At 41.0% G+C, this 15,549-nt stretch overlaps 1 protein-coding gene across 2 annotated transcripts in view; it reads right to left on the reverse strand.

The window, feature by feature from the left end:
* The window catches only part of CACNA1I (calcium voltage-gated channel subunit alpha1 I), a 721,300-nt gene that overhangs the window by 225,471 nt on the left and 480,280 nt on the right, over positions 1 to 15,549 (reverse strand). For both annotated transcript variants that reach the window (XM_056524026.1, XM_056524025.1), the window contains exons 9-10: positions 7,435 to 7,741; positions 666 to 1,051 (exon numbers count right to left, since the gene is read on the reverse strand). In XM_056524026.1, coding sequence (XP_056380001.1) covers positions 666 to 1,051; positions 7,435 to 7,741 — 693 coding nt within the window. The remainder of the gene's footprint in view (positions 1 to 665; positions 1,052 to 7,434; positions 7,742 to 15,549) is intronic.

The following is a 15,549-nucleotide window of genomic DNA, read 5'->3' on the forward strand; positions in this document are numbered from 1 at the left end:
TCTTAAACTTTGTAAAGGAATCCCGCAGCTCTCTGAATGATGTTAGCAATAGTTCTCAGCAAAATCTAGAGAACTGCAGCTTCCACAACAAGAATTTATAGGGTCAGCAAGCACCGTAGTGTAGACAAGACAGAATAAAATCACAAGCTAAAGCATCTCCTCCATGAAACACACTGAACTGCTTTGTATTTTATAAAAGACCTTTAAGAAAACCCCATCAGAGGCTTGTACATTCAGGATATGCTCCCCCCATTTAAAAGGATACTCTGCCCCTAAACATCTAATCCCCCTATCCAAAGGACCCCCCCTCCCGATCTCTGGCCCAGCACCCCAGTAACCCACTGCATGGAGTGAACTCTGCTTCATGCAGGACTATGAGCGACTACAGCCATCACGCCCCCTCCTATAGACATTAATGGAGGGATGCGTAATGACTACGGCCACCCGAAGCCTAGCACAGCTGGTATTCTTCAACATAAATGATTAGAATGCTGGAGTGAAGGCAGGAGATCACGGAGGGTGCCAGCAGCCGGACCTGTCATGATCAGATAGCATAAGATGTCTATGGGCAGAGTACCTCTTCAAGCCTCTACATCCCTTGCCCAGTGTTAAATATCTACAATTAACTTTACTAAAGTGAAGACATAGACAAATGACTGACTCACCTGCTGGTGGTGCTCGATGCCCATACTGATGGTATTCACCAGAATAGCTATCATAATCCCACGGTTAAAATATTTGCTGTCCACTATGCCTCTGAGCTTCACCCGGATTTCCACACAGAGTCTTTCACAAAAGCCTTCATCACCATCTTCCTCTGCCTCCTTGTCAAGCTCAGTCATGCTGCCACCACTTTCTTTCTCACTGGTCTGTCCCTGTGTCCCTTCTTGGCTAGACTTGTTGCTGTCTGGCACCGATAGTTTCCGTCCATCATCCCAGTGACCCTTGGTACATTGAGGGCAGTTTGAAAGGTCAGATGTTAATGTCATTGCAATGGGCTGTACAATGGCATGAGGGGTATAATCCAATTGACTGTGCTTTTGACAAACCCCTAGGAATAAAGAAAATAGTTATCGTTATTTACAAGGAGGACATACCACTGTGGTTGATTAGTACTATGTCCTCCAGCGAGCTTGCTATGGAAAGTATTCATCTACTGGAGGAAATGTACCACTGTCCAGGGCCAGTGTTTACTCTTGGAACTGGTTAGTATAAATGTCATTAATAGAGTTGAGCGAGCAAAGACCCCTGATCCTGGATTCGATTCAAACTTTGAGGGATTGTTGAAGTTTCGAAAATTGCCAGGTTCGGCTCACAAGAACCTGGCAATGACAGGACTGAGCTGTGCTTGTAGCTAGTTACAACGCTAGTTAACTCATGGAGGTGGGATGGGGGTGTATACATCATGCAGCTATCTACATGGTTGTATAAATTTAACTTTGAAGAGAGTTTACCATCCCAGCGTGACGAGATGGTAAGTATCACTTTTCCCACTGTATACCTTATACAGCCATATATATGGCTGTACAATTTATACACCCCAATGAGTTCACTAGCCCTGCACAGCAGCGCTAAACAACTCCTTCTTTGCTGAGCAGGCGGATAGGACTCAACAAGATGTTACAGTTAACCAGCGGATTCGCTGGTTTACTGTGAAAAAAAAGTTACGTTGTGCTGAAAGCTCACTCAAATTTTGTCATGAACATGGGTATTAGTATGGCTGTATTAGCCATAGCAGTTACTATGGGAGTAGCAGCTAATATAGGGCTTTATGCTATTTAGCACTACTACAGTATATAGTTTCTCTTTCAGGTTCCTGTCCATAGATAATGGGGGCCCATCTCACTTTTCTATGGGACCCTATGAATTATAATTATGCCCCTTCTAATAATCATTGTCCTTTATAACTGGTGATGACATAGATTACAATATTTTAACATTTTAGATGACACTCTAGGACAACTCAAGGTTAAAAGGGGTTATCCAGCAACTATATTTTTCTAACCCTGGATAACCCTTTTAAAAACCCCACTTTAATGCTATCTATCCTCTATCTTTCTGTCTATCTATCTATCTATCGATCTATCATAATTCTAGTAACAGGAATGAACACAGAGTTTTAAGATAATCACACATTTTTGATTTTTTTTTCCCCCTTTTGGCTATTAAAGGAAATCTGTCATCAGTATCACCCACACTAACCTGCCATACAGGCTTGTAGTGCAGGAAATACTGTTCAAAATTATACTTACAGCGTCCCAAACCATTAATCCGTTCCGCTGTCATTCATATTTTTCGGTATATGCATATTAGCATATATTAAAAAAAATATGAATTTTTAGAATCCCCTGACATTGAGTTTGAGGCCTGCTTCTAGTTTTAGATTCTTCTTATGCAGCTATGTTTCCCCAGGAAAACATGTTGGATGCAGGGTCAGTGTGTTGAATAGTCTACGGTTTGCTCGGGAAGCTCTGCTTTTTATCTAGGTGTACAGAGCCAGATTCTACCTTGTAAACTGCCTTGTGTTTGATTTCCTCCCTATCTGCAGCCTATGGGAACTGCCCTCCATGTCTGCTCCTCCAGCTCTCCACACTTTGAGCTGCTGTGTAAAACCCAAAACAAAACCAAATGCCCCTAAAGTGGGTTAGGGTCACCAAAGTATACATGTAAATTATCCAGTGACCTGCAGCACCACTGAATAGCTGAAGGCCACTGGATGATTTACATATATACTTTGATATATGAATTATATAATGAGCCATCACCCTGGGGCTGTGATTTAAAATGTGTGGCTCACTTCATTCATATTAATAGAGCTCAATAAAAGTAGGTGGGAGTAGTGGTATTGTAAATAAGGGTTTTTTGTGACCCAGGGCTTTGCCCATGGTCAATGGTGTTCTGTGTAAAAACCCTTACCTGCTTATATGTCTAATACTGAGAGAAAGGTGCAAATGGTAAAAAAAGGATATTTTTCTGCAGTGCTAGACAATGTAGATCAAAAGAGACTAAGCTCTAATAAATAAGTTAAAATAATGTTTTATTGTAGCATACTCAATGCGTTTCTGACCTGGAAAGGGCCCTTCATCAGGACAGTGCATGTTACAGAATGAAATCAAACAGACTTATAAAGGGACTCTACTAGTATACAGAAAGGTCAGATAAATTAGGCAATTCACAGAGGTTCTTACGGGACAACACATAAGAACCTTGCATAAAGTAACATGCTCCTAAAAACACATTACAATGGTTAATAAAAGAAAACAATTACAAATGGAATAACGATATTATAAAATGATAAGTTATAGTCCGGTAGTAAATAAAAATTGCATGTTGCTGGCATGACATTAGAAGTACTAGAGGTAATAGCTGACGTGCAGAAGGGAGAGCGAAGGGGTAATAGCTATAGCACCCAGCGGCGTAGCTCTGCCCATCTCAAACTCTGCCACTAATATAGTGCCCTTACTCAGACCACAGCGAGCTTAGTTCATACTCCCTATATCCGGGTAAACCCCGCTACTATTATACCGCTATGTATAGATCGCAGATTGTCAATACCCTCGGTACCTGGCATAACTCCGCCCATTCTAAACTCCGCCATGACTACAGCGCTTTAGCACAGCCCACAGTCATTACAGCTTACCCCTTCGCTCTCCCTTCTGCAGGTCAGCTATTACCTCTAGTACTTCGAATGTCATGCCAGCAGCATGCAAATTTTAATTACTACTGGACTTAACTTATTATATAATATCGATATTCCATTTGTAATTGTTTTCTTTTATTAAAGGAATACTCCGCTTGAAAACATTTTTTTATATCAACTGGTGCCAGAAAGTTAAACAGATTTGTAAATTACTTCTATTTAAAAATCGTAATCCTTCTAGTACTTATCAGCTTTTGTATGCTCCAGAAGAAATTATTTTCTTTTAAAATGTCCTTTCTGTCTGACCACAGTGCTCTCTGCTGACACATCTGTCCATTTAGGGAACTGTCCAGAGTAGGAGAAAATCCCCATAGCAAACCTATCCTGCTCTTTACGTTCCTGAGACAGACAGAGGTTTCAGCAGAGAGCACTGTGGTCAGACAGAAAAGAAATTGAAAAAGAAAAGAACTTCCTGTGGAGCATACAGAAGCTGATAAGTACTAGAAGGATTAAGATTTTTTAATAGAAGAAATGTACAAATCTGTTTAACTTTCTGGCACCAGTTGATTTAAAAAAAAAATGTTTTCTTCCAGAGGAGTACCCCTTTAACCATTGTAATGTGTTTTAGGAGCATGTTACTTTACGCAGGGTTCTTATGTGTTGCCCGTAAGAACCTCTGTGAATTGCCTAATTTCTCTGACTTTTCTGCATACTTGTGGACTCCCTTTATAAGTCTGTTTGATTTAATTCTGTATCATGCACTGTCCTGATGAAGGGCCTTTTCAAGGCCAGAAACACGTTGAATGTGCTACAATAAAACATTATTTTAATTTATTAGAGTTTAGTCTCTTTTAATCTATATGGTCCAGCGCTGCAGAAAAATTTCGTTTTTTACCATTTACACCTTATTCTACTACCGATCGACTGAGGCTAGCGATCAAAAGGATTGCGAGCTGCAGGACCCCTGATATCTACTCTACAGGCGAATACAGGTGTTGTGCTCTCAGCGCAACACCATAGGGTGAGTGGATCTTTTTCTTCTAAAAACTGATTTTACCTAACAGTTCTTCACATGGGGCACGTGTCTCATTTTTCCCTTCTTTACCCTAATACTGAGAGAAAGGAAGGGTCAAGAAGAGAATCCATTAAATGAATATTTTTTATGACTGTCTGAGATTCCACAGCAGCTAAATGGTACGAAATGTTTAATGAAAAATATTTAGATGCCTAATTTCGCATTCAGCAAACAAATGACTTATATTATTATTAATATTAAGTATTCAATGAAAAAAGTGTGCATAGCCTTTAGAATGATTAGCAACAAGCTTTGCTTGAGACTCTTTCTTTTTTTTTTTTTTGCGCCTCTACTAGGATTATTAGTTCTGGTTAAGATTTTTTTTCAGCATCTGATAACGTTTATAAACTTCTTGCAATAATCTATATGTATAATGCAATACTCTGAGACGTATGATAATTTTATATGATAAAATGATAGCCTGTAATTGAATGCTAAGTATCTTCCAGTATTGTAGCCCATCACAGAATTAATGCGGTTCTTACTGAACTTTTCCGTCTTGGCGCTGCCCTTGCTGTCATTGAAGTTTGGCGCTGTGCATGTTTATCATATTTTAGCTCCTAATGTTCTGATTATCATTAACAGATGATAGTGTTGAACTTGACAAGGGAAAGCCCATTACAGTTCATTTGTTGTAGTGAAATATCACAGTCAGTGGCATTGCTATGGGAACAGTTTTATAAACTTCTGCTAGTGCTTGGGAGCTTTGTTCTAATAATTTAGAAGACCTTTATAGTTGTTATATAACTCTTTTTTAAAGTTTGTATACTCCTAGGGGCCTCTAAGTTTAAACTGAATAAGTCTGAGTAGGTAAAAGGAGCTAATACAGGGGCCTTCACACCATTAAAAAATTGGGCATTTTATGAATCTTTTAGAGCCCCAGACTGAGTGTCTATCAGTGGGTTTTCCAGCGGAGTACCCCATTAAATGTTGTATATGGACTTTGGCTGGGTAGGGTAGCAGCAGTACAGAATGAAACATGCTGGAAAAGGCAGGAGAAGTGCAGCATCAAGGGCTAATATTAGTCGTAGTAGTAGTAGTATCAGCAGTAAAGTATGGAACATGAAAGGCAAGGCAGGAAGATGTGCAGCTGTGTAGGGTTAGTAGTAGTAACAGTAATAGTAGTAGTAGTAGTAATAGTAATAGTAGTAGTAGTAGTGATAGTAATAGTAGTAGTAGTAATAGTAGTAGTAGTAATAGTAGTAGTAGTAGTAGTAGTAGTAGTAGTAATAGTAGTAGCAACAGCAGCAGTTCAGCATGGAACATGATGGACAAGGCAGGAGATGTCTGGCTGTATAGGGTGTGTAGGGCTAGTAGAAGTAGTGGCAACAGCACAGTATGGAACCTGGTGGACAAGGCAGGAGACGTGTGGCTCTGTAGGGCTAGTAGTAGGGTAGTAGCGGCAGTACAGTATGGAACCTGGTGGACAAGGAAGGAAACGTGCGGCTGTGTAGGGCTAGTAGTAGGGTAGTAGCGGCAGTACAGTATGGAACATGATGGACAAGGTAAGAGATGGAGAGGCCATTTATGGATAGTAGTAGTAGTAGTAGTAGCAGTACAATATAGAACATAATAGAAAATGTAGGAGATGTGCGGCTGTGTAGGGCTAGTAGTAGGGTAGTAACAGCAGTACAGTATGGAACATGATGGACAAAGTAAGAGATGGAGAGGCCATTTATGGATAGTAGTAGTAGCAGTACAATATAGAACATAATAGAAAATGCAGGAGATGTGCATGCAGCTGTGAAGGACAAGTAGCAGCAGCCACCATTTTAAATAATTAATTTGAAACTATAAAAGTATCAATATCAAATTCAAATAATTTTTTAGAAATTCTAAGCAAACATAAATTTTCACTGAATCCATTTGCTCATCTCATTTTCTCATCTCCAATTATTGTCTCCTAATGCATTTTATCCTCAATTTAAAAAAACAAAACAAAATCAGCTGCCCTTTTTCAATAGTAGCCACTTCTGTCTATCCCTGGTCTTGCCCCCGCATAGTGCAGCATCGTGCCGTCACTTCAGACAATGGCAGGATGCTGGTTTGGTCCAGCTGGCACACACAGTGGAATCCATTGATCTGTACTATAACTGGTCTAGTGCGTCTCATTAATGCCTTACATTGTAAAGGTTATATGGTAATGTAACTAGATTCTAGATGATCTACTATACATGGTTTGCCGGAGTTTATAAATCCTCCCTGATGTTTTAAGTGGTCTTTTGGATGTATTTCCTGTGGATGACATTTGTACTACAGTCTAAATATTCATTTGACGTTTGTCAGTAGGATTTTTAAATTCACATTAATACATATAGGACTATAAGGGTTTCACAGGGTTTTATGGGGATTTAGGTTTGGTTCAAAAGAACCATACAGGTTCCGGCTTTTGCAGCTTTTTTATGGCTGTCTTGAACGGGTCTGTGTAGATGCACTATATGCAGTAAATCCCAAGATTTATTTAAATAATTTCAGCTCTCTGTTCATATTTGTGCTTATATAGATGAAGCACAGCTGAGTTTTTCATAACAGTATCACTAGTGCCAAGAAAAACCTTTTATAAAAAAAAGTGTTGAGTTGTGCAACGTGACAATCTCAACTCTACTAACTCTACAATTTATTAAAATCTGCTTCTTTGGTCTATGAATCGCCTTGAATAGCAAAAAGGCCACCAGGATGAGTGTATGGATGTCTCCTGCTATTCCCATGAGAATCTTACACAACTGGTGCTGTTCTTTTCCATTGATACCCAGCTTAGTGCTGTTGAGCTCAATTCGACTCTGTCTTCTGCTTTGAAGGTTGGTGTAAAATCCGACTGTACGACGCTTGGCCTTTCGGAGGATGTGGCAGACATATTGAAATATCTCCTCGTAGCAGTCCCCAGGCTCGGCATAACTAGCGACTGTGCTAGAGGATAAGTACAAAGCCCTCTGCTCCTGCATCAGCTGGTGTTCTCTTTGCTTGGTCTCTGAGAACTGAGTGGCTATAACAACTAGACACAAATTGATCATGAAAAACGATCCAACCTGCAACAAAGAGAAAAACAAGATTACAATATTCTGCCGAAACCGCAGTGCACATGCCAATCTGCATGAGGGTTCAATACAACTTAAAATTCCTGGACAAGGAAAGATAGAGGGCTTTTCTTTTGAAAACAATGATGACAGTTGTTATATATATATATATATATTTTTTTTTTTCTTCAGAAAATGGATTCTCTATGGAGCAGATTTTCATTGGTATACCAAAAAAAGTTTTTTTTTTAGGTGGAATTAGATTATTCCAACACAGAATAGATGCATATTCCAAGACAAAATCAGTGCATATTTTGGCCCATGTAAACATGCCCTTAATGTCTGCCATGGCTCTTAAAAGGGGTTTTCCAATTTTGATGAATCTATTTTTAATTATTTCATAAATAGACACATTTTGGTAAATAAAGCAATTTCACTACCTTTCTGCGGTCTTTCATGTGTTTCTATTGCTTTTGATCCAAATTGTCTGCTCTGTTGTCTTTATTTGCCCAACTTCTTTATTTGTCTAGTGGACACCCTGAAATGGGCTTTCTGTTGCTGTACAAGCTAACTAGGAATTCAGGCAACTCTATCTCCCACCAACTTTGTGGGAAGGGTTATAGTCAAGATGGTGTGGTGGGAGGTGGATAGGGTTGGCTGCATTTCTGGCTAGAGTGTACACAGGAACAGGAAGTTGGTTAAAGGGTATACACCAGACAGGAAGTTGGACAAATAAAGACAACAGAGTTGACAGTTTGCATCAAAAGCAGATGGAAAGCATGAAAGACGACATAAAGGTAGTAAAATTAACTTTATTTACCAATATATGTTATTTATTATATAGTTAAAAAAATTGTTTCTGGAAACCCCTTTAAGCTTTGCGAAATTACATACTTAGGGGGTGATTTGACCTTTAGTAACAATATTTGAAAATTAGTAGCTTTAGCATTAATAAATGAGACAATGTTGCACTTCTTTGCACCATTCCTAAATGGCACCATTCCTAAAAGTACAGCGCATTCAAGGACTATCACTCATGAATATTAAAGAGGCTGAGGCACTTGTAGTGCTTACTTCAAACATATGATATTGATGGCCTCTGCAGAGGATAGGCCATCCATTTTAAAAGGTTATTTAGCCCCTTTTAACAGCACTTAAAAAAGTGAATACAAATGAAGATGTCAAGCTTCTAAACAATAAAATAGGATTATTATAAAAATGAAAGCTGTATCTAATTTCACTGTGTAAATTATACCCTTGTGCATAAACACAATAAAAAAACCTTATTGTACATAAAATAATACAACACAAAACACCATCATAACACAATAAAAAAACACCATGTACATAAAATGATAGAAAACAACACCTCAACACAATAAAAAAAAAAATGCCATATGTACATAAAATAATACAACACAAAACAACATCATAAGGCTGGAATTCCCCCTTTTTTTTTGAAGGGGGGGGGGGAACACCAAGAAAAACATCAATTCTGCCGCATGGCGTTTTTTTGGCCAAAAAACGCAGCGGCCAGATGTTAGCTGTAAATCAATGAGAAATCGCTAAATTCTTTTTCCACTTCCCATTTTTCAGTTTGGCGTTTTTTAAATCCTTTTGGCTTTTTTTCACTTTTGTTTTGGTGTTTTTCAGCTCCTTGGCGTTTTTGCTAAATTACAGCATGTTGAGCCTATGGCGTTTTTTCCCCTGAAATCGTGGCGTTTTTCTCTCATAGAAGTCCATGGGAGTGATAAAACGCCAAGAAAAACTCCATGTGGGTTTTAACTTTGGTGTTTTTTCAGGCGTTTTTTATTCTCTTTTGGACTTTAGCGATCCAAAAAAGTGATGGAGATACATTTTTAAGGACAGTTAAGGACAGATCACAGCGGGTATCACTTATGACATCTGCTGTGATCGTCCTTTCAATTGCAGAGCTGTAGAGTGGCTCTATACAGCGCTCACATCTCTGCTCTGTACTCCGGCCAGTGATGTGAATGGAACATCACCCATTCATATTTCCCGCTGTAAGCGGTGATTGGCTGCCACCATCTGGCCAATCCCCACTCTGGGCAGAAGATATGAATGAGGGATGTTCTATTAACATCAATGGCCGGAGTACAGAGCAGAGATGTGAGCGCTGTATAGAGCCGTTCGGCATCTCTGCTATATTATGGACAATCGCATTGGGTGTCAGGACTGACACCCTGGGCGATATGTCAATTAGTACAGGAACTACTACTCCCATCATGGAACAGTCTGTTCCATGCTGGGAGCAGTAGTACTACCAAAAAAATGTAAAAATAAAAAATAGAGAGATTTCCTTAAAGGGGTACTCCGCCCATGGCATCTTATCCCCTATCCAAAGGGGGCCGTGACGTCATGAGGTTCGGAGCCGTGACGTAACGATTTCCCGTCAATGATAGCGGGGTGCTGCAGCAGCGATCCCAGCAGCGGCACCCCGCGATCTGACATCTTATCCCCTATCCTTTGGATAGGGGATAAGATGCCTAGGGGCGGAGTACCCCTTTAAATAATTTTTTTCTCATCCCTACTGCATCCTTTTTTTTTTTTTTTTTTGGTACAACACATTTTGAAAAAAAACGCCAAAGGGGCCAAAAATGCAATTTCAACTCGAATGCAAAAAACACCCGAAAAAACGTTAGACGCAGGAAATTGCACTGGTGTTTTTTTTCTGGCGTTTTCTCAGGGAAAAAAATGCTGGAAAAAGAAAATTGGAATACCAGCCTAACACAATAAAAAACTCCATGTACATAAAATAATGCAACACAAAACACCATTATAACTTAATCAAAAAACACCATTGTACATAAAATAACAATACAATACAAAATATCACATTAACACAATAAAGAAACACGTTGTACATAAAATAACACAAAACACCATCAAAACAAATTATCAATAAAAAAAACACTATTGCACATAAAATAAAATAAAATAACAAAACAATACAAAAACACCATAATAACACCATAAAAAAACAATGTACATAAAAACAATTCAGAAGTGATGCTACTTTGTGTTAATTTGCACATTTCTGATCAGCCATTGCACCAAATTGTTCAGGAATACACAGTTAATAAATGCTATATGCAGCAGAACTGAGAACTGGTTAAATAAACATAAATTTACTGGCTTCCTCCGGTATAACACAGCCTCAATATACCTAGATACGGCTCTATTTCAGTGTTTTGTAGAATGTACACACACGCCACGCTATTCTGGTGAGTGTCAGCTGTTTGACCTCTCTCGGTCTCATTAGTGCGGGGCTGTTTGGTGCCTCCGCAGAGTCAAACTGTTAGGAAGCTAAATAGCAGGTAACTAAAACAGTTACAATATAGTGATGCTCGCCTCTGCAGAAACACGCAGCATGTGTGAAACATAGGAGGTCAGGAGAAGCTCCCAATTACACCCACTGCTAGGTTTAAATTTCTTTTGTTTTACAATGTCCCATTTGAAAGCATCTTTTATGTGAATCAGTAAACAACATTTACAGGCTTTTGGGTGAATTTGGAGAGATTTCATTTCCTCAGCTGGATATTATAACATGGTTGCTGACTGCTATTTATGGTATATCTGTCTACTCCGAGTCCAGTCTCTAGTGGAGGCATGCAGTGTTTACAACATTTAAAGTCTAGGTTTTTCACCTGTGGTACATAGACACCAGGGGATATGTGCATATTTTTACAGGGTACTTACTATTTGCTCCTCTTAGACAGCACAACGTATAACCTAGGCAAGCAATTAGATGCAATTTGTTTGAGTAGGGGGAACTTGGCTTAAAGGGGTACTCCGCCCCGTGGGGGTCCAGAGCAGCGGTACCCCCAGGATCTTAGCTGCGGCACCCAAGACATCCGGTGCACGGAGCAAACTTCGCTCAGTGCTTGATGACTGGCGATGCGGAGAGGAGGCTTGTGACGTCACGCCCACTCCCTGCTCATGATGTAATGGCCACGCCTCCTCAATTCAAGTTTATAGGAGGGGGCATGATGGCCTTCACGCTCCCTCCCATAAACTTGCATTGAGGGGACGTGGCCGTGAAGTTACGAGGGGGACATGGCCGTGATGTCACAATTCTCCAGCACTGCACCCGACATTCTAAACAAATGTCGGGTGCAAAAGGGAGATCGCGGGGGTCCTGCAGCTGGGGACCAGACATCTTTGGATAGGGGATAAGATGTCTAAGGGTGGAGTACCCCTTTAAGAACACATGCAGGGTTTGAAGCTGCAGATTTGATGCTGTGCAGAGGCATGACTTGAAGCTTCTGGGCCCCAATGCAAAATCTGCAATAGCCATGTGCCATTTACAATATTGGTCCTTAATGGGGCAGATGTTCCTTGGGGCTCTTTAGGCACCAGGGCCCTGGTGCAACTGTTACCTCTGCACCCCCTATAGGTATGCCCCTGATGCTGTGTTCAACTTTACAGTTGCATTAATATCTGCAGCAACAAATCTGCAGAAGATATTGTACATGTGAATGTACCCTTAGGGGGTCCATTCATTTTGCGACAGACTCAGGAGAGCGCTTTTCCTAAGATGTCAGTTTGAGGAAGCTCTTTGGGAAGCAGCATAATGATATGAAGAGAGGTGGAGATCTAGAGGCATTATAAGGTGTGAGGGAGAAGAAGAGGTATTGGTATCATGGCCGCCCAGCTCCCCAGCTTCAGCTGTGAGTGGAAGATCATAATACAGCCATGTTGGGTGACCAGGAGCCTTCGGCCTTGGTCAGCCACTCAACTCAGCAGGTTCACTGAACTTCAGCAAAAGTTTGGTTCAGACTAAACTAGTTCGGTCCAAATTTGAACTTCGCCAGTATCAGGTATCACATTGTCTGAGAGACATAAAATCCCTATCTAACACTGTTACATCACATAGGAGTCTCTAAGGTCAGATGATCCTTCCTCCTTGTTGCCATGTAATTGATGTTATTTTAGCAGGTTCAGCCAAAACGGACCACCCAGATTTCGCAAAGTTTAACAAGGGGAAGTCTGAAATTGGGTTCTATAGATTGGGTTCACTTATCTCTAGTCCTAACCCAAGATATCAAATACAGCTAGAGGTGTCTATGACCAAGCATTCAGGCTATAAAGAATTATTTAGGATGCCAGCAGCTTAAAGGGGTATTCCGGCCATATACATCTTATCCCCTATCCAAAGTTCCAACCAGCAGTTTAACCTTTACAGCCACAGTCGGAAGTGACCAAGGGCTGTAAGTGTTTTGAAAGAGCGAGGGGGCTCCCTCTGTCTTCCCTGCAGCATCCCACAGCGTGATCGTGGGGTGCTGTGCGTGATCCCCGGTGGCCGGGGGCCTGCCGCACTTCCGGGATCAAAGTAAACCTCTGCCCCAGCAGTTTAACCCTTACAGCTGCAGTCAGAAGCGACCACGAGCTGTAAGGAGTTTTTACAGACGGAGGAGCTCCCTCTGTCTCTCTCCTGTAGCACCCCACAATGATCGCGTGGTGCTGCTAGTTACCTGGGCAGCTGGGGGTCTTACAAGGACAGTCATGAGCGGACACACTGAGCTACCCAGCCACAGCAGTGATCCTGCCTTTGTGACTGCCGGGAGGCATCCACGGTGTGAAATATGCTGCGAATGCGCTGTATGTGACCCTACACTGCATCCCCTTCATACTGCGTTTCAGCAGTATGTTAGAGGTATCCGTCAGCATCACGTCAAAAAAATGCATGCTGACGTATACTGTAGCAGCTCCATCATTTCTGAATGAGACTGCTACAATATACATTGGCATCCCTTTTTTGACATGACAACGGACACCGATACTGCTATGCAGCCGCGCATCACTGCGTGCCGACCAAGGACCGATCAGAGCGGTCCCTGGTCAAGCCAATACACTTGTAGGGGTGCGGTATTGTTCTGACAGCTCTGATCGTTTGCAGGCATGGAGTGGGGTCTGTAATTCATATAATGATGTCCTGAAAGCCAAAGGGGGCTCACCTCCTTCTTGGTCCTACCAGTCGGTCAGGCAACCAGATATGGCCTAAGTAGGGGTACTGCCCAGCCCGGGACAAACAGCATGATAAAATAAGGGCAAGTTTCCTCCATTTCAAAAGCGACTTACCAAAATGATGTCCCACAAATAAAGAATTTGTGGAAAAAAATTTCCACTGACTTTGAAATAATTCTAACCACACAATAAGGGCTCAACATACTCACTTTTGCCCTAGGTGAATACTTTAGGGGGTGCAGTTTCGAAAATGGGGTCACTTCTGGGGGTGCAGTATTGTTCTAGCAGTTAGAATGCTTTGCAAGATGAAGTGCGGCCTATCATTTGTATAACGATATCCTGAAAGCCAAATGGTGTTCCTCTCCTTTTAGGTCCCACCATGTGGCCATGCAACCAAATATGGCCTAAGCCGGAGTATTGCTGAACATGGGACCAACAGCGTAATAAAATATTTTTCTTTCCTACTTTTCAGATGCAATGTACAAAAAATATGTCCCACAAATTATGCATTTGTGGGGAAAAAAAGAACATTTAAATTTTTCCACTGACTTTGTAACCATTCCAGCCACAAAAAAGACTCAAAGTATTCACTTTTGGTCTAGGTGAATACTTTAGGGGGTGTAGTCTCCAAAATGGGGTCACTTGTGGGGGTTCTGTATGGTTCTCGCAGCTAAAACCCTTTGCAGGCATGAAGTGCGGCTTATAATCCATTCGGCCTAAAATGATGCCCTGAAAGCCAAATGGCGCTCCTCTCCTTCAGGGTCCTATCACGTGGCCATGGAACCAAATATGGACTAAGCGGAGGTATTTCCAAACACGTGCCGAGCAGTTCAATAAATTATAGGGTGCATTTCTTTCAATATCAGAAGTGATGTACAAAAAATATGCCCCCCAAATGATGCATTTGTGAAAAAAAGCTAATTTTGAATTTTTAACACTGACTTTGTAATAATTCCTGCCAAAAATCTATAGTATTAAAATACTCACTGTACCCCCTAGCGAATACCTTGAGGGGTCTAGTTTTTAAAATGGGGTCATTTAGGGGGGGGGGGTGTTCCTATGTTCTACCACCTTCAAATTTCTGCAAACCTTGCATAGCACATTAAAGGGGTTATCAAGGAAAAAACTTTTTTTTATACATCAACTGGCGCCAGAAAGTTAAACAGATTTGTAAATTACTTCTATTAGAAAATCTTAATCCTTTCAGTACTTATGAGCTGATGAAGTTGAGTTGTTATTTTCTGTCTAAATGCTGACACCTGTGATGACATGTGTCTCGGGAACCGCCCAGTTTAGAAGCAAATCCCCATAGCAAACCTCTTCTACTCTGTGCAGTTCCTAAGACAAGCAGAGATGTCAGCAGAGAGCACTGTTGCCAGACAGAAAACAACAACTCAACTTCAGCAGCTGATAATTATTGAAAGGAGGCCTTGATACTGGAGGAACATATTGATATAGTTGTGGTCACTGAGACATGGCTGGACTCCTCGCATGACTGGGCTGTCAATCTGCAGGGGTTTACATTGTTTCGCTAGGATAGAATGAACAGAAAAGGTGGTATAAAAGTCAGCGTGAACGATGCCATAGTGTGTGATGATTTTGAGGAGGTGGAATCACTGTGGGTAGAATTACAAAAGGAGGGAAATACTGAAAAAATAATATTTGGGGTAATCTACAGACCCCCTAATATCACTGAAGAGATAGAAGTTCGGCTTCATAAACAAATAGAGAGGGCCGCCCGGGCAGGTACAGTGGTAATAATGGGAGATTTTAACTATCCAGATATAGATTGGGGTCTGGGGTTGGCTAAAACTACAAAGGGGCGACAATTC

Source organism: Hyla sarda, chromosome 6, assembly GCF_029499605.1.
Source record: "Hyla sarda isolate aHylSar1 chromosome 6, aHylSar1.hap1, whole genome shotgun sequence".
Lineage (NCBI taxonomy): Eukaryota > Metazoa > Chordata > Amphibia > Anura > Hylidae > Hyla > Hyla sarda.